At 29.4% G+C, this 22,029-nt stretch overlaps 2 protein-coding genes across 2 annotated transcripts; both read left to right on the top strand.

Moving 5' to 3' along the window:
* Window positions 1-1,120: 1,120 nt before the first annotated feature.
* On the top strand, window positions 1,121-5,959 carry LOC142530812 (uncharacterized). Its single transcript, XM_075636658.1, is given in 10 exon segments — window positions 1,121-1,504; window positions 1,909-2,118; window positions 2,198-2,451; window positions 2,521-2,791; window positions 2,943-3,026; window positions 3,401-3,742; window positions 3,744-4,903; window positions 4,984-5,146; window positions 5,446-5,512; window positions 5,620-5,959. Coding segments are annotated over 10 exon segments (2,781 nt in total). The 5' UTR covers window positions 1,121-1,282; the 3' UTR covers window positions 5,628-5,959.
* A 1,404-nt stretch (window positions 5,960-7,363) lies between these two features.
* Window positions 7,364-10,342, top strand: LOC142530819 (uncharacterized). The gene is made up of 3 exons (XM_075636668.1): window positions 7,364-7,503; window positions 8,319-8,456; window positions 8,548-10,342. The coding sequence occupies exons 2-3, from the start codon at window positions 8,346-8,348 to the stop codon at window positions 9,988-9,990; spliced, it is 1,554 nt and encodes a 517-aa protein (XP_075492783.1). The 5' UTR covers window positions 7,364-7,503; window positions 8,319-8,345; the 3' UTR covers window positions 9,991-10,342.
* Window positions 10,343-22,029: the final 11,687 nt, after the last annotated feature.

Genomic DNA, 22,029 nt, shown 5'->3' on the forward strand with positions numbered 1-22,029 from the left:
TTTTTTTTATGTAAATAAGCATTAAAAGTTGGGAAAATATAATTTGGAATTATTGATAAAAGTAATTTGTTTTCCATACTGCGATATATAATATTATTTAGATCAGGTTGTAATAAACTTACTTTTCTCATGATAATAAAATTATTTTTAATATATTATTACATATTATATCTATTTTAATTATTCATGTGTTTATGATTTTTTTTTTGAATTTTATAAATTATTTATTATTTTATGTATAAAATAAGTTTTATATATCCATTCTACATCCTAGAATTGGAAATTATTGTATTGCAATTCCTAGATCGTTGAGGCCTTTTCACATCAAAATAAAAAAACAGCAATTCGTATCTCATTTACGTCTTTTTTTGGTATTTTTTTAACCTTCGTCAGCTTGTTTTTTATTTAAAAAAAATCACCTCCTCGAATATATTTTGTATAATTCAAAGCATGAGAGATTTTTATGAATTGCATTATTGCATATACATCGTATATAGCATAAATTGTTGAGTATAGTTACCCGATATATTATAGATTTAACTATGTATATTTATAGATAATAATAATAATAACCTAATATGATAATTGTCAACATATTTTTTCATCTCACAATAAAATAATAAATAAAAAGAAAAAGGTATATCGTTAATAAAATAAATAAATATTTATTATTCTTTCATTCCATTATTTTTAATAGGTTTATTGTGAGACGATTTCACGAATCTTTATCTGTGAGACGGGTAAACTCTACCGATATTTACAATAAAAGTAATACTCTTAGCATAAAAAGTAATATTTTTTCATGGATGACCCAAATAAGATATATGTATCACAAAATACGACATATAAAACTGTTTCACACAACGTTTTTGCCAACGTTATAATATCTTCTAAATTTGGGAAAAGTAATGCATTTGACTTTTGGAAAAATAAAAAAATAAAAGATTGACGCATGTGTAAGTAATCCTCGGTCAACTGCCATAAATAAATAGGGTTTTATAATCTAATTAAGGCAATAATTATTAACTTCTCAATTTAATATTACTTTGACAACCCACCCGATTCCACTTCCCATTGTTAAACCCGGAAACGGCGTCGAATATCGAAGGAGCATAATAAAATGGAGAAATAAATTAAATGGAGGAGAAAAAGTAGGCAGTGGAGTCCACGCCTTTCTGAACAGAAGAACCACACCGAACTCAAATTCCAGCGATTCGAAGCAGAAATTTGAGAAAAAAGGGAATTTTTTGAAGCATTGCGATTACAGGGTTTCGATCGATTGATGGCTAGCTCGAGTTCTCAAACGGAGAAGTTAGCACTGACTCCCAGGGCACCTGCCACCGTTGCACTTTCTCCGAATCCAGGTTCAGTTAGGGCTTTGAAAACCCCTTTGACCGATGAAGTTTTGTGGAAAAGGCTGAAAGAATCAGGCTTTGATGAAGAGTCCATTAAACGGAGGGATAAAGCTGCTTTGATAGCATACATCGCAAAACTTGAAGCTGAGGTATAAATTAACGTTTTGAGTTTTCTTTCTTGTGTGTTTCCTGTGATATAATTTTTTGGAGTAGTTCTTTTTTTAAAAAAACTTTTTTTTAGTAATTCTCTCGATTTTCTGGAGTGGGTTTTAATTTTAGCACTTGAAAGATTCATTGGCTGGTTTTCGTTTTTGTTCGTTCTTCCTTGCTAGAGAATATTAAGAAAATGAGCGTTTGTTTCTTAGCGATTAATGCTAAGTTTATGCTTTGATTTTTGGTTTCAAGTATTACAGCGGGAAATATTTCATTGATTACTCACTGTATTGGATATTTTAATGTCTTTATCTTTTCCGCGAGTGTATTGGTGCAAGTAAGTGTATTTACGCGTGTAGTATTTGTTAGCCATTGACGTTACCTGCACTGGCTTTTATAGTTATACGAACACCAACATCACATGGGCCTTCTCATTCTGGAGAGAAAGGAGTGGCTTTCACAGTTCGAGGAAGCTAAATCTGTGGCCGAATCTACTGAACTGAAGTATAAGCGGTTACAAGCTTCTCATGTCTCTGATTTGGCAGGTGCCAAGAAGCGGGAAGATAGTCTGAGGAAGGCACTTGGAATTGAGAAAGAATGTCTTAAGAATGTAATTTTGTTATGATATATACTTTGCATAAGTATTTGAGGTTCATCGCAATGTGTCCCTGACTTAATGTTTTCCTCAGATCGAGAAGACATTGCATGAGCTGCGGGCAGAATATGCAGAGACGAAAGTTGCTGCAGAAAGTAAATATGCTGAGGCACAAAATATGGTGGAAGATGCTAATAATAAGTTGTTAGATGCCGAGGAGAAACGGAGAGCAGCTGAATGTTTGGAATCAGAGGCGAGTCGCTACCATCGAATCGCTGAAAGGAAGTTGCATGAAGTTGAAGAACGTGAAGATGATCTAAGGAGGCGTATGACGACATTGAAGTCAGAGTAAGTTTTTAGTTCATTTATTAACTTTCTGAAGTGGTTGATGACACCCATTTTGTCATTATTATGAAGGCTTGATGTTAAAGAGAAAGACATCCAGCATGAGAGGCTATCCTTATCCGAAAGGCAGAAAGCTCAGCAACTCACACAAGAAAGACTACTTGAAGCGCAGGGCTTGCTAAACCAGAGGGAGGAATATGTCTTCACTAGAACTCAAGAGTTGGAGAGATTTGAAAAAAAGATGGAGGATTTGAAGTCAGGCTTGGAGAAAGACCAAAGATCCCTGAATGAGGAAAAACTAGCCCTGGAATTGAGAACAAGTTCTTTGTCAGCAAGAGAGGAGGTTAACATATGATTTTCGATTTCTTTGGGCCAATAAGTCATTATGCTTATATATTTCATTATTAGTTCTCTTCTTTGTTTCCTGTATTGGTAAGTCTTGGATATAGGATTATTAACACGATAATTTATTTTAAAATTTTGCTTGGTTCTAGGCTGTGATCAGAAGAGAGCGTGATCTTCTCAAGAAGGAGGAAGATTTACTTCTGTTACAAGCTAAACTTTCCAGTAAAGAATCTGTAAGTAAACTGCTCTAAATGAAATAAATCAGGATACAAACGGTCGAACTTATATATATATTATATATATATTTCAGTGTATCACTGTATGTATGTAATCATATCTGTGTATGCAGCATGAGCAGCAATTTGCTCGTGTATATAGGTGCTTCAAAAGTTACATCCAAAACATTCATTTTAGTTCATGTACCGATATCTTTGTATGCAGCATGAGCAGCAATTTGCTTGTGTGTATAGGTGCTTCAAAAGTTACATGCAAAACATTCATTTTAGTTCATGTACCGATTTAGGATTAATTATTATTATAGAAGGCGAATGCTATTCACCCTGGAACTTTCTGTCCCTTCCTCAATTTTCCTATTGGTACCTTGCAGGACAATGTTCAAGAAATAATTTCTAATCATGAAGCCGCTCTTCAGAAGAAGAACTCTGCTTTTGAGACAGAGTTGGTAAATAGACGCAAATTAACGGAAGATGAAATGAATGCGAAGAGACGTGCATGGGAGTTAAGAGAGTTAGATATGAAGCAAAGAGAGGACTATATCTCAGAAAGAGAACTTGAACTGGATATTGAATCAAAACGTCTTCAAGAACGTGAAAAAGAAGTGGAGGAGAGGTCAAGTTTAGTTGAAGAGAAAGAGAAGAATCTTTTCACTGCAGAAGAAGAGTTGGAATCGAAGAAACGCTCTCTCCAAGTGGAGAAAGAAGAGATCAGGTCAGAAAATGATTGACCTGCAAAGGTCTTTGGATTCTCTGGAGAAGAAGAAAAAATTTATTAATGATGCAGAAGAGAAAGTGAAGGCGATGAAAAGTGAAACAAATGAATTTATCGCACTTGAATTGAGACTCAAAGAAGAGATCGACACTGTAAGTGCTCAAAAGCAGGAAATTGATGCTGAGGCAGAACGCTTAAAAGAAGAGAAGGCGAAATTTGAATCTGAGTGGGAGTCAATTGATGAGAAAAGAGAAGAGCTGGCAAGACAAGCTGAGTATATTGCTGAAGAGAAATTAATCACCTCTAAATTTCTGAAGGATGAGCGTGATAGTTTGATAGCAGAGAGGACTGCAATGAGAGATCAATATAAACAAGATCTTGAGTCACTTTCCCGTGATCGCGAAGCATTTATGAGTGAACTTGAGCATGAACGCTCTGAGTGGTTCAGTAAGTTTCAGAAAGAACGTTCAGATTTCTTGCTCGATATGGAGTTGCAGAAAGAAGAGCTGGAGAATTGTGTTAGTAAAAGGCGTGAGGAAATTGAGAGCTATCTTAAAGAAAGAGAAATGGAGATTGAGGAAGATAAAAAGAAAGAACTCCAACATATTAATTCTCTCAAAGAAACTGTGCAAAAGGAACTAGAGCATGTTAATTCTGAAATGAAGAGACTGGATGCTGAAAGAAAGGAAATAAATCTGGATCGGGAGAAGAGGGACCAGGAATGGGCAGAGCTGAATAATTCTATAGACGAGCTTAAGGTGCAGAGAGAGAAGCTGGGGAAACAAAGGGAATTGCTACGTGCAGATAGAGAGGAGATTCTTGCTCAGATAGATAGTTTGAAAAAATTGGAAGATTTGAAAGACAGATTGGATAGCATTGCTGAAAAGGAGATGCACCTATCCACTTTGCAGGCAAATATTCAGAAATCTTCAAGCTTTTTGAATCCGCAAAATGAATTAGCTTTGGATCAAAACGATAACATTAGCAATGGGTTTGAACATGATATAACAAAGTCTCTGAAATCATCTTCACCTATCACTGCTTCTTTTTCGTGGCTGAAACGGTGTGCTGATAACTTACTGGAGCAAAGACCAAGTAACAAAAAGAGAAGGAAAGAGAAAGATGTGTCAACACAACTTGAATTAGAAGCTGCCACCCTATGGTACTCTCAGACCTATCAATTCATGTTGTTGATGCTGCATATTGATCCTCTATGCAAGTTCATGTTTTCTTTTTGTGCAGTTTGAGTGAGAAATTAAGTGTGCCCCAGATTGATAACGTTGTGGTGCCATTTGATCAGACTCCCGTTAGTGAAGTCAAAACCAGTGTATGTATAGATAAAATCATCACTATTCAAGAAGTAACAACAACAGTTGCTGTTGAAAGAACCATAGGAGACTCTAAGGTAGTTTCTTGTTATTAGAGAATCGCCTTTTGTTGTGCACCAACAAATTTCGTCATATATAATATGCATTTATGGATGATTGTTTACATGCAAGTTCATAGATATCTAGGTTTTTCTCTTCTTTTTTTAGGTCATCTTTGATGATATGTTGATGTGCTATCTTATTTGCTCGCTCATGTTTTTGAACAGAGATTTGCATTGCAACTACATTACGCTTTCACTGTTATGTTTTTGAATAGTTTTCCACTTCCTTTTCTTTGGTCAACATTTATGAGACAAAATGGCTGATTTTTCTGTAGGAAACTGCATCCCAACAGGACGATGAAAAAGCAGAGAACAATGGCTGCTTGGAAATATCAACTAATGGCAAGATTTGAAAGGGTGTCAGATATTAGTCTTAAATATAAATATGTATATTAAATTCGTTTGATCATAATATTGGGGACAAAAATGATTATTCACATTTGGTGCAGGTTTTTGAAGCTGTTGGTTTGCAGACTTGCTGTGTTCTTTAGTTGTGGATCATTATCTTTTCTTATATACATACATAGGTCAAGAATGTAAATCATGTAGGCTTGTATGAGTACACATGGTGTGTAAATTTGCTGATTTCGTTGTTGTGTAGCATTTATGATGATGAGTTCTAGTTCTGGCTCTGGTTCGGATGTATGGTTACTGTTCAGTAGAATATGTTGCTGAGGGGGTCTTATTTTCTGTGTGTATCATTTGCTACTTTGGTTGTGGATTTTGAGGAAATACTAGAGGATGAATCTATGATTTGTTGGAAGCTGCACTGAGATTGTGCTGTGCAAATGAAGTTACCTTTGTGCATTCTTTTATGAAATTGAATATTGTGGCCAGGGGTGATCAAATTTTTTTATTAACCGTCCGAACCGTCTAAACTGAATTGCACCGCACCGTTTTTCATAATATTTTTATAAAAATCGCGATTAAAAATATTGATCATAAACCGTACTGCATACGCGGTTCGGTTATTTTTTTGTCAAGAACCGCACCAAACCGTACCGTTTAAATTGTTTGTCATAATATTGGGTCTAGAATTATAATAATTTGTAAACAATATATTCAACTAAAAAAGTCATCATTTATTATATCTCAATTCTCTTCAAAATTATTATTATTATAAATAAAATTTATCTTTTTTTTAAATTATTCTTTGTATTAGTTTTTTTATTAAAGTATTTATTTCTTTTGCTATAATATTTTGTTTGAAGTTTGAAAGTTAAAAAAAGATAAAATAGTGTAAATGTCATTTTTGTTGTGAATGTGTTGTGTTGTTGAATTATTAACTTAGTTTTGAATCTTGATTATTATTTTATCTATTTTGATCTTTATATGCTTTGAACTATATTTTATATTTGAAAATAATATATTGTTGTTGTTTTCAAATAAATTAGAATATATGTTCTAATATTTTTCATTAAAAAAATCGTAAACCGACCGCAATCGCTTGAAACCGCTCAAAATCGTAAGGCTAATTTTTCATGTAAAATCGCGATTAATTTTTCAAAATACTAACCGATCGCATATGACAATTCGGTTTGAATTTTTAAAAAAAAAAACCGTAAAATCGCACCGTGATCACCCTAATTGTGGCCTTGGTTGCCTGGGAAGTAATCAATGGAGTACAAGATGGCCACTCGCTCTCTTAAATTTAAACAAAATTTATATGCCTCAGATTTCAATATTTAAAGTTATTAATAAATTCAATTTTAAAGTCAAGCATGTTAATTTTTTTCATATAAGCTAACATTAAAAAATTAATAACTATTTTGAAATTAAGAAAAATACTTGACACATTTGCTGACATAATTGTATTATATTTGTAGAAGTATCTCATTTTTATTTTATTTTGTTGTTAATTTTGTTAAAATCATTATTTTTATTATTCACTATTATTATTATTATTTTATTTCATATTATTTATTGTTGTTATATTCTTAGGATATTCGTGGTTAATAATCATAATATATTGATTTATTTATTATATATATATGTATTTTTTAAAAATTGAAGTTTTTTTAAAAAATAATAGTGATTTTAGTAATTAAAAATTTTAATTTAGAAAATAAAAAACTAACAAAAAGCCGGGGTTTGAGACTCCGGTTCTCACTTAATTTTCCAGGACCCCGGTTTATTATTTTTTGTTGATATTCTGGTTAATTTTTATTTATATTATATTATTTAATTAAAAAACCGCATGACAAACGTTACCAAGTGGTAGAAACAGAAAAAAGCCCTAATTTTCCTCGTGGGATTTCTTCCAAAATTTCAAGTTGGGAGCTCCATTTAAGCTTCGAATCGGTGTTTACTACGCTACCAGCTACAGTTTGGGGGTAAGCTTCTTCGTTTTCTGAGGATCTAACTGAAAAAATTCATGGCTATGGATCCTTAGATCTTTAATCTAAACTATGTAAATTTAAACTATGACAATTTATGTTGATTTATCAAGAATCAAACTGAAAATTTAAGGAATGAAATAACAATTTTTTATGCCTAATTCTATTTTGAATTTTAAGCATTGTACAGGATCGCGTATTGAATCTTCATCTGATATTGTTCATTATCGATTAACGGAAATATGAGATATGCCGATATTAATTGAGGATTTGTACTTTGAATTCTGGATCTCCAAGCCAGGTTATGCCAATAATTGAAGGACGATGTTCGTTTTATCTCACCCAAGAATTAGGTGGTTTGATGGTTCACGGTTTGAAGAAGTCATGTTAAGAATGATTCACAATTTTATGCTCTGTCTCTAGAATTAAGAAGGAAACTTCAAAGTTGCCGTTATCCTTGTTATTTCTAATTGTAATATGGAATTAAAGAATCATGGTTATTTAGAATTACCTTCTCTATATCCTTGCACATTTCTTGATTGCTGAAATATATATTGTTTGATTGCATAGTTGCAGCCCCTGTTTTCAATTTCTTTACCATTCCTTTTGCTATACAATCTAGGGTAATTTGTTAAGCCTCTGCTTAAGGAAAAGATGAAAATAGGGTAACATACTATGTTCTTTATGTGATGTTACTTGTTAAGTTGAAATCTGTTGTATGAATTTAATTGTTGTATTGATGCGTAAAATAACTCTTGAATTTCCCATGTTTAAGGATTGGATTTACCTCTTTATTATTATTTTTCTTCCAGTTTGATCGATTAGCCGTAAACATTGAGATGAACGAGCAAGCTGCAATGATGAATCAACAGCAGCAGCAATTGATGAACATGAATCAGAACTTGATCAGTATGAATCAAATGAATCCGCACCACCAGCCTCAGCCACAGGTAATTGTGTTTAATATTGAGTAAACCCTTCGCAAATCCTCCATTTATTTCTAATTTGGGTAATCTGATTGGTTACGCGTCTTGTCGGCAGATGGCTCTGATGAACCGGAGTTATGGCTTGTGGGCTCCTCCGTCACAGTTCCATAACCCTAATCCTGGTGTGATGCAACCGCCTCATTCTACCTTTAACAAAGCATTGGGGCCAAGGAGTAGTTGGAAGGGCAAAAAGGTAGACAAGAGGAGAAAGGAGCAGCAGAAGTCCTTAAAGGCTGGCTCTAATGCTGGTGGAGTTGGTGGAGGCATCAACGTCGTTAGCGGTGGTGGTGTTGGGAGTTCGAATTTTAATAACTACAAGCCTCCTACTTTGAATGAGCTGCAGTATCAGAATCAGTTAAAGACCCGGAAATTCTTCCCAAAGAAGAAGTATAATAAGAACTATACCACACATATGAATGTGGGTGGTACGAACAACAATAATAGCAGATCTGCTCCATTTGCTCCTAGGAATACTACTTCCTTTTTAATTAGAGCAAAGAAGAGTGGCGGTATCGCTTCCTTAGTTTCTCCATGTCCAGTGACACCTGCAGTTTTGCCTACTCCTACATTCTCTCCATCCAGGGAGGTTTTGGTGGATATGGCTAAGGAAGAATGGGGTGTTGATGGATATGGGTCGATGAAGGGGTTGATTAGGTTAAGATCGCCTGGGCATGAAATCGAGGCTCAAGAGGATGAGGAGGAAGATGAAGGATGTTCCAGCGAGAGTGATGTGGAGGAGCACGTCGAGGTGGAGAGGAGATTGGATCATGACTTGAGCCGTTTCGAGATGATATATAATCCAAACAGTGTTGGTGGGATGGAGTATCATAATGTGCTGGAGAATCGAGTGGATGATCAGGATACCCATATTGCTCAATTGGAGGAGGAGAATCTGATTTTGAAGGAAAGATTGTTCTTGATGGAGAGGGAGTTGGGTGATTTGAGAAGGCGGATGCGGCGTCTAGAATGGAGGGGAAATAGAGGTGATGAGATTAATGAGGAGGTAGTAGAGAACGAATCTGAAAATGAAAATGAGAACGAGAGCCATGGTGAAGAAGCTCATTCGATGGAGGACAATGATGAAGATTTCATTGAAGAGAATGTTCAGGGAGATGGATCTTTCACAGGGAAAGGAGACGATCACCATAGCGCCAAAGGTTTTGAAGTAGCTGCAAGTGCAGAGAAGAATCCCGTATTAAATCTTGAAGATAAAGAACTCCTTGGAGGTGATAAGAATGATAAACTTGCAGATGCTGAAAGGAAAGAAACAATTAATAATGATGAGTTTAGGGAAGCAAATAAGACGGTCAAAACTTTTGAAGTTGCTCAAGGTACGGAAGCGGAAAATAAAGATGAAAACGTGATTGTTCATGAAGAAGTAAAGGCACATGAGAACGTTAATGCTGGATCTTCTAACCGTTTGGCACCAGATGTCTGTATGGAAAATGATGGAGCTGCAAAAGATAGTGAGGTTGCAGAGAAGGTTGCTGCAAATTGATGTATGACAGAGGTTAATGAAATCTCAGAGAAGAGCATTGTTCTTTTTTAATAATTGTCTTCTCTCTAAGTTCTTACTTTCCGTAATGCATTCACATTCAACTCGGTTCAGTTGAATATGAATGTGTAGATAATATCATTAGATAATCCTTGTCAGCGGGTATGTCTTGGACAACGACAAGTCTGAGCGGAGATTCGGCACGGTGGTTATGTTCTTGGTTTTCCTTTCTGGGTGTTGAAACTGATCATGTTTCTCTCGGTGCTTGTTTCCTTGTTTCTCTACATGTGTTTTCAATCTTTCCTCACTTGACTGTCATGTTCTCCTTTATAATAAAACTTGTGAGTTTCAAGTATTTGATTGTCTGTTCTGTGCCCTCCCGCTACATTGATTGTGAACATGCCATTAGCACAAAACATTAAACTATGCATTTCCAAAGTTTTTGAAGCATTAATATAAAAAATGTCGACATTTTACAACTTCAGTATATAATTTATTATTATTTTCAATTGATAGTCTCTTCAACCTCGAAATACATGAAGTTGGAATGCAGACTCAAACCATTGTTGTGTTAAATTTATGGTTTGTATTATATTTTTAGCTTTGCTTCTTCACAAAAGTCAAGACAAACCACGTATTCTTTGTTGCTCACTCACTCAACAACCATGGCTGATAACTCTTTACATTTTTCAAATAATCATATTAAAACCATAAAAATCAGAAACTAAAATTTTAATTTAGCCTCGGATCCTCAAAATTCTTACATAATTCGTATCGCAGAGTCACGATTCTTAAAAATAAACTAAAAAGATGGAAAAATATGATACAAACAAATCCTAACAAGGCCAGTATGTCTTTACAACTTTAAGTATAAAAAACCACGTTCCTCTTCAAATTGATAGTCTCTTCAATCTCGAAATACATTGAGGTTGTGTTTAAATTGATATATTTCAAGTTCACTTAATAACATATGTATTTGAAATTCATTCTACTTTGTGTAACTGATGTGTAAATAATTAAGATATGAATTTAATACTTTATCTATTGTTTTATTCTTAATATATGGATTTCAAATTCATCCATCCAAATGCAACCTAAAATTTATATTGTTAATATGAATTCAAATTTTAAAAGAAAGAAGAAGAGTCGATAGATTCTTTAAGAAAATATGGCATTTATTAATTTTTATAATTTTAATAAATTATATGAGCATTAACATTTAACACTTCTTGATATTCGATCTAGGCAAAAAATTGTGTGAAACGATCTCACGGGTCGTATTTTATGAGACATATCTCTTATTTGGGTTATCCATGAAAAGTATTACTTTTATCCTAAGAGTATAATTTTTTATTGTGAACTAGTTTTCCACCCGTGCGATGCACGAACAATTATTTTATCGAATTGATTATTAAAATTAGTATGTATGATAATTTGTTTACTTTCTCTATAACGTGACTTTTTATCAAAGTAAAATGTTTATTGTTTTCATATACATTATACATATAGATCTTAACAATGAAACACTGAATAAAAGAGTCATTTTTGTATTTCGGCTGAAAATTAATATCACGCTTGTATTAGACAATGAATGACATAATGCGTTTATCAATTATATTGTATTCACATATAAATTTATGTACTATGTAGAAAACAATAACTGTAACAAAATAAAATGATAAATATGATACAAACTTTTAATGTGGTTTTAGTTTCAATAAATAATTTAAATTAAAATACAAATAAACTAAATGGATTATAGATCATACAATTAGAAAACAAAAACAAATTATAAATTTTGAAAAACTTTCTTAAATACAACATTTGTCGTTGAATTTTTCGGGTTGCTATCACATATCAAAATTTTTAGATTCTTAGGATTCGTAACTCCTGACCATAACTAAAAACAAGGTTCTTAAAAAAAAGTCCTACATGAGACAATGATTGCCCCTGACTTTTGTTGATTATCATTGCAAATGATACAATCAAAGAATACTGAACTGTCTTCGTTGAAATTTAAAAGGAAGTCTTAGATCAGAAGGCGTCAATGACATTATTGGAATAAGCACTTTATGATCTGCATTACTTCCAGTAAGAATTTTTCCTTCCAAAACATGATTTCCGAGCCTTGTCCCGATCAATCTACATTTTATAATCTAAGAGAATTATCTATGTTGGAGATAAAGTACTTTATTTAATTAAAAAAAATCATATCATTTGTAATATCACTTAACGTATATATATTGATGTTAGAATCAGCATCTTGACTGAACCATGAAAACTAAATTGTTGAGATACTCTGGTTCTCAAATCCATATTTTCTGTTTAAATATTTACAACAAAAAATAATTAAAATAAATAGAACTAATTCTAAAAGAAACATTTATAATAATAACTCACAAGATAAATATATTCAAGTATAAAAAATTAGTAATTTGTATTTAATATAAATTTATTTAACAGAGATTATTAACAATAGCCTACTATACAACTCCATAATCAATTTTGGCCTTTAAATAATTTAACTAACAAAATTTTCCTGTTAAGTATGTCAAATTCCATACGTATATTTTAATTTCAAATATGTTAATTAAACATTTTTCCTTTTTTATATTATTTTTCATGAATAAAAAAATAATAAAAAAGGTAGTTTATATTAAATCGACATACGATTATTTTTTAATCATCTATAAAAATTCGAGAATTGTTGGTCTAAGATTAAAGTTAATTTATTGAAGAGAAAAATGATTTTATACTATTATTGAGAAAAATATATTAGATATCAAAAATAAAATCAAATTAAAAATTAGTTCATCTAAAATATAGATGAAATTTTTTAATTATAATAACCTTACATCTATATATATGTGTCATTAATTTTAAATTAATAAAATGATTTCAATGGAGCACAATTTTTTAAACATGTTTCAAATTTTCAGAATTCATATTTAAATTTTGAATAATAATTTGAATTTGGTTTATAATCCCAGAATGTAATTTAATTTCTGGATTTGAAATTTGAAATGTAATTTAATTTGGTTTGTAATTCCTATGAGAGATTCAATTTTCAAGCAGTTATATACACAGACATTAATATATAGTTTTAATAATGAATTAAATATATTTAGACATTTATTATAATATATATTACCACATTTTTCGTTTATTTCCTTTTTTAGAATGTCATTTAGGCGTGAATTTACTAAATTTAACAACAACTCTTCTTTTATATATATACTAGTATTTCACACGTGCGATGCACGGAGTGTTATTTTATTTAATTAATGATAAAACTTAATAAGTATTAATGTTTGAATAATTATTTAAAATTATTGATATAATATAATTAATATATTTGAATTTTAAATATAATTATAAAAAATTATTATATCAAAATATTAATGTCATTCGAAATAACACTCAAATGATGATAACAATATTTTGTCGTTAAATTGACTTATTATCTTGGTTAAATGGACTATAAATAAAAAGAATAGAAAAAAATGTAAAAAATATTATATTATTTTTTATCAAAATTTTAAGGAATAAATAAATTTTTTGTCATTTATTATATGAATTAACTTTTTATTACAAAAATAATTATTTTTTTGATATGTTAAAATTATTTATATTAAATTTCTATTAAAATACATATTTTGAAGTTCTATTAAGATACATAACAATAATTACAACAATTTACGGACACTCTTTTTAAAAAAATGAAAAACATAATATTATATAAAAGTTTTTATATTTTATTTAGTACGATAGATAGTAGTAAACATAAATTCTATAAAAGTAACACATAACTTAAAATCATAATTGAAATTAAATAGAATGATATAATCAATACATATACTTAAATATAGTTTATAATATAAAAAAACATCAAATTTAAATTCAAATTTTTTAAAAAAATTGAAAACAATTCACATTTAATTATGTATTTATTTCTTATTTGTTTCAAATATTAATGCAGTATGTGAATACATTAATATTGATAATTTTTTTAACATATTATTTTTGACAAAAAATTTTGTATATATATGTGTGTGTGTGTGCGTGTGCTTGTGAACTATATAAAATAAAGGAAATATAAATAATACTCTTAAATCAAAAAATAAAATGTATGAAAAAAATAATAATAAAATTTTGATAATGAAAAATACATTTTAAACTTTAATTTACGTTGTTTCCATATGCTGATAGATCATATTAATGAACTAATCAGAGTTTAAGTACTAAATGTATTTTTGAATGATTTAAAAATAGTTTATGTTTTCAATTGAGTCTAGTTTCAATTTGAATAAATAATATAAGAAACATATAATTCATAGATTACATTTAAATTGATATAAAAATGAATTAAATTCAAATTTAAACTAATAAAGATAATGATATAATCAATTCAAGCAATAATTGAATATTATATTTTCAAATTTCTTCCATTCACATTTGAATTTTTTTAAAATATATATATAATTCTTTATTACAAAAATATTAATAAAAATCACATAAAGAAAAAAAAAAACATATAATTTATAATTAGTAAAAATGAATAGATATTTAAAATGAAAAAAATAATATAATTATAAAAAATAAAAATAAAAACTATTTTTTCGCTAATTTTAAAAAAAATTATTAAATACAACGCATGTCGATTAATTTTTTTGACTAATAATCACTATCATATAACAAAATTTTAGATTGTTTTAGCCTAAATCAATGACATGATACGTATCGTGTTTAGTGTATTGATGTCGGTCACCAATCTTAATACATATTTAATTCTTTAATTTTCGAGAACTATATATTATTATTTTTTAACATGTGATAAAAAAATATTTTTAAATCACATTCAAAAAAATTAATGAGAAATACTTTTTAGAACATTCTGTAATTTCGTCTAAATCCACATTCACAAACAATTTTGTGACATGACACGTGTTTGACTCATATGAATGATAACAATAATTGTTTCATCAATATCTTTATCCAAATGGGTTGTGATTTTATTTACAAAATCTCTTCATAATATACACAACAGCCTATTATTTCGAAAGAAAAATGAAACATGTGATCATATGTAAATTATGTATAAATCAGAAAAGTTATTTTATTAACATTTACTATGTGTATTCCAAAATAATGTCAATAAATTTTATAATTGTCTTCTAATAAGATGTTTACTTTTTTTAGAATTGGTTTAATCATTTTTCATTACGGGACATTTTATACTATCATGTATCCGTGACTTTGTAATATAGAAGAAAATTATCATATTAGTAATACGTAATAATTAAAATTTTGTACGAATAGAAGAATAATATTTTTTACTTCTCGATCATGAAAGACATATTTCAAACTTAATGTCCGTTGTTTTCGTTGTTTCCATATGTATGTAATTCATCATAACAACGAACAAATCTAAATTTAAACGAACATTACATCTTAGAATGATTCAACTCATATATGATGCTGAAAAGAAGAGTAATTTCAGAATTCATTTTTGGAGTAGATAATTTTAGTAAGATAAATAGAATAAAATTGGTTTCTAATATAATATGCAATATTGCATTATTTATAGTTTAAAATTCAAATAAGATATCTCAATGGACAAAAATTATACATTAGATGCTTTTGACAGAATTATATCATACATTAACTATTTCAAATTATGAAAATCTCGAATTGCATGCATTGGGTGTCAAGCATTTCTGATTATTGAGGGTAATATACATGTTTATTGAGAGCAATTTAATGTCTATTTGAAACTCTTTTAAATATATCTCTTTTCTAGTGCTCTCTTATTTGAATTTCTAAGAAGACAATTCAAGATATACAATATACATATGGTTTTGGAAGAAAACTACAATGCATTAATTCTTTCACATTAAGGTAATTTCGAAATAATATATATTTAGAATTAAAAAAATTATAATTATTAAATGGTAAATTAATGTCTATTGAAAAACCTTGTTATAGTGATAACTTTTAACACTCAACCAATTTTATTTTTAGAATTAGAAAAATTAAATAAACTAATTAAATATTGTATTTCTTTTTTAGTAAGTAATATGAATAGGAAATTACTTAAAATAGCAAAATTTATTTTTGAATGATTTACCTCATGAGTGATACCGAACATTGCAATCATTTGTATTTTAAATTTATTTATGCATTTTTTAATTAAACTGATTGATATAATCAATGAAAGTTTTTTAATATAATTTACGTTTTCAATAGAATTTAGTTTTAATTTGAGTAAAAAAAATAAAAAATATATAATACATAAATTACATTTGAATTAATATAAAAACTAATTAAATTCAAAATTTAATAATGAATTGATATAATCAATGTAAACAATAATTGAACTGATCATTTATTGCAGTACACATATGTCAATATTCATGATAAATATTTTTTTTTAGAGATGACATTTTGGCGGGAAATTACTATATATATATATATATATATATATATATATATATCGGGTTGAACCGTTTCACAGATAAAGACTTGTGAGAATGTCTCACAAGAGACCTACTTTTCGATCTAACACTCAAACTAACATCCCACGTGATTTATTTGCACGATCTTTAATATAAACAATGAAACAAATACTTCAAAACAATTTTATATCTACCTAGCTATAAGTTCGTCAGCTTTGGACAAACTTTACGTAGAATGAATGATCTTTCCATAGAAACTCCAGCTTTAGAGACTTCATAAGCTCGGAAAGATGTAAAATAATCAATTGAGATTGTTTTTCAGCACCTCCGATTTATATTTCCGTCATCTTAACCCATCCGATATAAAAATTTCTGATTTCAAAAATCTTGAACAATTAATCTAGCTCTTTCACCAATTAAACACGTGATTACGATCATCTTTTTTCTCTTTATTTACCCTCTCAAACTATTATAACTAATGTAATAAGCTAGGGCTAGATCAAATTCGAATCTGAATTTGATTAGAGCCACATTTACAACATAATCATGCATACAAGCATTTCCATAGAATTGATTCCAATTCTATGGAATCATGACCTTTTTGATTAATTTGACCAATAAAAAATGAGACAAACATGAGTTTAACAATCTATCCTTTGTTTATCACTCATACCAAACATACCCTAAATGTATATTTTGTGTGCGGAAGGGCAAAATAGACTTTTTAGTTAAATTTCATCGAAAATGAGCCCAAATTCGGTCAATAAGTACAATTAGAAGAAAAATTGTGTACCAATTTGTTATTTAATCAAAATTCGAGTATCAAATTATTTTTACTCATATAAATTTAATATTTGCTCAATAACTTGTTTTTTTTAAAAAAAGTTAGTTTTTTTTTTTTTTTTGATAGAGTGACGATTCTGATGCTTAGATATATAATTAATATCTGATATCAAACCAGCAATCATGTCAACAAAAATGACGAAAAATAAAAATTAATCAAATTATTTGACTATAACCAAACTTATATTACCAAACTTATTAACTAAATGGGGAAAATAAAAATTTAGATCAACTTAGAGGAACCATACATGATTACATAGTGGTTTTGATTTTTACTAAGAAAGTATAAATAAAAGTGAAACCAGAAGGTGAAGTTGGGTTGAAAGGTGTGGTGGGTTTCATGAGAATATGGATAGGTATTTTCTACTCTCTCTCTTTCTTTCTTTTTTTCTAATCCCACAAAAGAGTCTTCCAAAGCTATGATGAAATGATTTGTCAGATTCTTTTATTTTATAAAAATAAAGATTTGTATCTTATATTTAATACAATTAGGTAAATTTTAATACAATTGAATATAGAAGTAATTATTCTAGTTAGGTATAATATAATAAGCTAATAAATTTTTTAGTCTACATTACATTTTTTTGCTAATGATATTCATTTTTTTTTTAAAAAAAATTCTTTATGATTTCTAAAATTATAAATAATGATCATTTTAAAACTAAAGAGTGAGGGTAAAGAATAGAGGATAGAAAGTGAGAGAGTGGTAGTGCCAAAAGACTTTGCTTTAATGAAAGTCATTGCCACATGATAAGCCCTTTTACCCTTTGAGGTTAAAAGTTATCTTGTACTTTGCTATTGGCACCATCAAAGTTCTTTTTCCATGTAAATGACACATAACAATCCTTCTCGTCATTCACTATGCAAAGGGGTCTTGATGAAATTAATATGAGTATTGATGATTGTGTTGTGGCACTACTTTATGTCAGACACGTTTCATTATTTTTTATGATATAGCAATTCTCAGCTGCTATCATTCGATGTGTATCGGACAAATTCTCGAACTAGCGCAATAATCTGCAAAATATGATAGCGAAGTAAACCACACTGGATAAGCTCTATTTGATAGGGTCACCCGACCGATGAACACCGATAGGATTTGGCATTGGGCAATGTTGGCTGGCTAAGCGGAAGAACAGGAACTAACGATGGACGCCACAAAACCTTATCCTCTCATAAATATAGTTTGCCAATTAATCATTGGGCAATTTGGCAATAACTCTTAATTCTCAAATTTCAATTTATCCTAACTTTTTAGCCCTTGAAATTTTTGTTTGAGATCCCTATTCACTTAAATATTTTCAAAATTATCATTTAGCTCCTTGAATTTTGTATGTGGCATTTTTGTACCCATCGAGCATGTTCTTAAAAACATATAGTTGCACAAGGTTTTCAACCTATATACTATAATTTAGATGATTTTTTTACATAGTTCTTCATGCTTCTGTATAATAAACTAAACATTGTATTTCTTTGACCGAAGTGCATTTGAGTTATATCCACTGGATTTTATATATTGTTTCTCACAGTTTATCATTTTTTATTCGTCGGTTAAAGTTTTTGGTATTACTTTGGTCTTCCATCTTTTGTGTAATAAGGGTTTGGTACCAAAAAAATGTTGTAACCTTCCTTTCAAGATTCTTTTATTAGAACTTATTTGTTGTTCTATAGTTTGATTTTTTGTTTGAATATCATTTAATGTTCCAAGAATTTCTTCTTGTTTTTCAACAGTTTTCTCAATTTTATGTGGTACATAGTATAGCTAATTACATTAGTTTTGTAACATTTTCTAAATCTTTCTAAAATCTCTGGAGAGTTTAGATTAATTCGATATTATTTCTAAAAACATATTGTTTTGAATTATAACCTTACCTTCATGACTCTTATGTGTTCATCTTTGTTCCTAATGTCTAACCTAGGTTAGCTCTTCTTGTAAATATTTCAAAGTATTGAAACAAGTCATGTACATATTAATCTCGAACATATATTCGGATTCATAATTTTGAGAAGATCTCTCACTCAAACATTTAATTATACAATAATAATATTATTGTATTTTTGAAATGATTTTACACGATTCTGATATCATTTTTGGCCCAGTAAAACAAATAAAAATATTTTTGACATTATTAGGGAGTTTTAACAAAAAATTTATGCTATAAAAAATAAATAACAAATTATACTTTGATTTAGATATTAATTTTCCGTTAATCATTTAACTTAGAATAGAAGTTACCAAAACGCAATCCATTATCAATATCAAATCATTGGCGGGCCCCGTTTGTCTGATCAAATAAATTTTAAAAGTACAATACCCTTAGCAAAAATTTGATTATTATTCGAATAACTAAACTGTTTCAAGATTGAAAATTAATTTATTTTCGAAGTTGATGACGTGTCCACTAGATTTAATGTTTATTACTATTATTATAATATTTCTCAATTCAATCTTACCGATATTCACGATAGAAAAGTAATATTATTAGCATAAAAGTAATATTTTTTCATTGATGACCCAAATAAGATATATGTATCACAAAATACGACATGTGAGACCGTCTCATACAAGTTTTTGCCATATCATATTTTCAACTTGTTTACACATTTGAACCTCGACAATTAATTGTAGGAAAAACATTGTTTATTTTTCAAAAAATTAAATTAAATTTTTGAGTGTTTTAAGAGATGCATAGGACAAATACATTGAATCTATATTAAGAGTAGATCTCTTATGAGATAATCTTATGGATCTATATCTGTTAGACATGGCGACACGATCCATACATGTAATGAAAAGTAATACTTTTGACATCAAAAATAATATTTTTTTATAAGTCGATTTGGGTTAAGTCGGATCGGAGATCCGTCTCAAAAAATTGACATGTGAGACAGTCACAAGTTTTTGCCTTATATTAATGACTGACCTAATTTTCCGGTTTTTCTAAATAATCCATCACTAATATTATTTAGGAACTGAATTAGGGACCACCTACTTTAGAACATTTTTGTGACCATTGTGGACGTTGGCGAAAAAAGAGTTGTGATGATGCATGTGCAAACGCACAATTTTTTAGCCCCCTTTTGACTTTATCAAACAAGTATGCGTGTGTATATATATATATATATATATATATATATATAATTTTGATATGTTATACGATGAAATTTTGATATGTTGCACACTCATCGTGTATACTTATGTGAGTATCGTTGATCATGTGACACTCACTTATTAGATGCACAATTTTGATATGTTTCATCACATCCAATAGATGAGTTATATATAATTGGTGGGCACGATATAGATACGATGGGTGAGCAGTATATAAAAAAATATGTGGGCACGAGGGTGGACACTTCCATATGACTAGATTAATAAAAAAACAAAAATATCCAAAAATTAAATGTAATTAATCTTAATTTATCATTAGTTTGGTATAAAGTTAGGTTTGATAAATATGTGAAATTTTGATGATGTAACACAAAATGAGAGTGTGCAAATTGTTTGTGACCTTGAATCAACAAACCTAACTTTTAATGACCAAATTCGACCATGCATTTATAATTTGGGATGTGATCACTGCCCAGTGGAATGATAATACTCCCCCACTTTCCAATCCACAAAAATACTCATTTTTGTTATTTTTCCATCTCTTTTCCATCCTCGAATTTTTTTTTAAAAAAAGGAGGCAATTTCGACCTTGCTTGTTATCATTCAAGAAGATAGATAATGGATTAAATAGAAAAAAACATACAAAAACTAATATAAACCTGTCTCATTCGTCAATTTTACGATAGAGATATCCAACCAATTCCGATTCATGAAAAAATATTACTTTTCGGTCCACTACTTACTATGACCATCAAAAATCAGAATGGCAAATTTGAAATTTGTTGTCCAAAACAATTATATGACCCAATTTTTACTTTAAAAAATGCCTTTTAAGGAGGATAATTTTTTGAGGCTAATGGGTTGGGAGATGACAAGACAAAACAAATTGGTGATGTATGTGTCTCCCAGCTATTCATTATTTACAATGATTCTAGTTGACATGTTAAAAGGAGGTGGGGAAATGGAATGAAAGGGGCTTCTTTCTTTTAGTTTCCTCCTTGTTGGGCACAATAATATATAATAATAATAACAATAATAATAATAATAATAATAAATATATAATTGGAAATTAGTTACAAGTAAAGTGGGGTTCAAATTATTTATTTGTTTTTTGTTTTTTTGTAGTATAAATTAGGGTCTATTTCGATGCAAAATCTTTCAACTTTAGAAAGTAGTGTGTTTTAAATGGTTTTTTAAGAATTATAAAACAATTTTATGTTTGGCTGTGACCATGATTAAAAAAAAAATTGTTTCATTGGTAAAGAGATATTGAAATATATAGAAACCTAAAAATCAGATTTATGAACTCTCTAGGTTTGTTTTATCTAAGTATTTTTTAAAAAATAATAATAAAAGTTTAAAATACTTATTAACAAGAAAATGTTCCAGAAAGTAGTAGTTCTTTTGTAGACGGTTAATAAATAATATTTTTTTGATCCATGAGCTTGTCTCACAGAATTTTTTACGTCTAAAAAAATAACAATTTTTTTTAAAAAAAGTTAGATTCTCCGTAAAAAGAGGTTCACAAAAAGGCTGTATCTCTCTCTATTTAAATTCTTACATATTCTCTGCTGATCATCCATTTTAATATTATGCCTAATCTCTTAAGCTTAATCGATTTAAGTAAGTTTA

Source organism: Primulina tabacum, chromosome 17 (genome assembly GCF_025594145.1).
Source record: "Primulina tabacum isolate GXHZ01 chromosome 17, ASM2559414v2, whole genome shotgun sequence".
NCBI classification, from domain to species: Eukaryota; Viridiplantae; Streptophyta; class Magnoliopsida; order Lamiales; family Gesneriaceae; genus Primulina; species Primulina tabacum.

What these genes read in the sequence shown, in the direction of transcription:
- LOC142530819 (XM_075636668.1), top strand. Translation starts at nt 8,346, where the DNA reads ATGAACGAGCAAGCTGCAATGATGAATCAACAGCAGCAGCAATTGATG. An exon ending in ACCACCAGCCTCAGCCACAG is followed by an intron (nt 8,457 to 8,547) that starts GTAATTGTGTTT and finishes TCTTGTCGGCAG; the next exon opens with ATGGCTCTGATGAACCGGAG.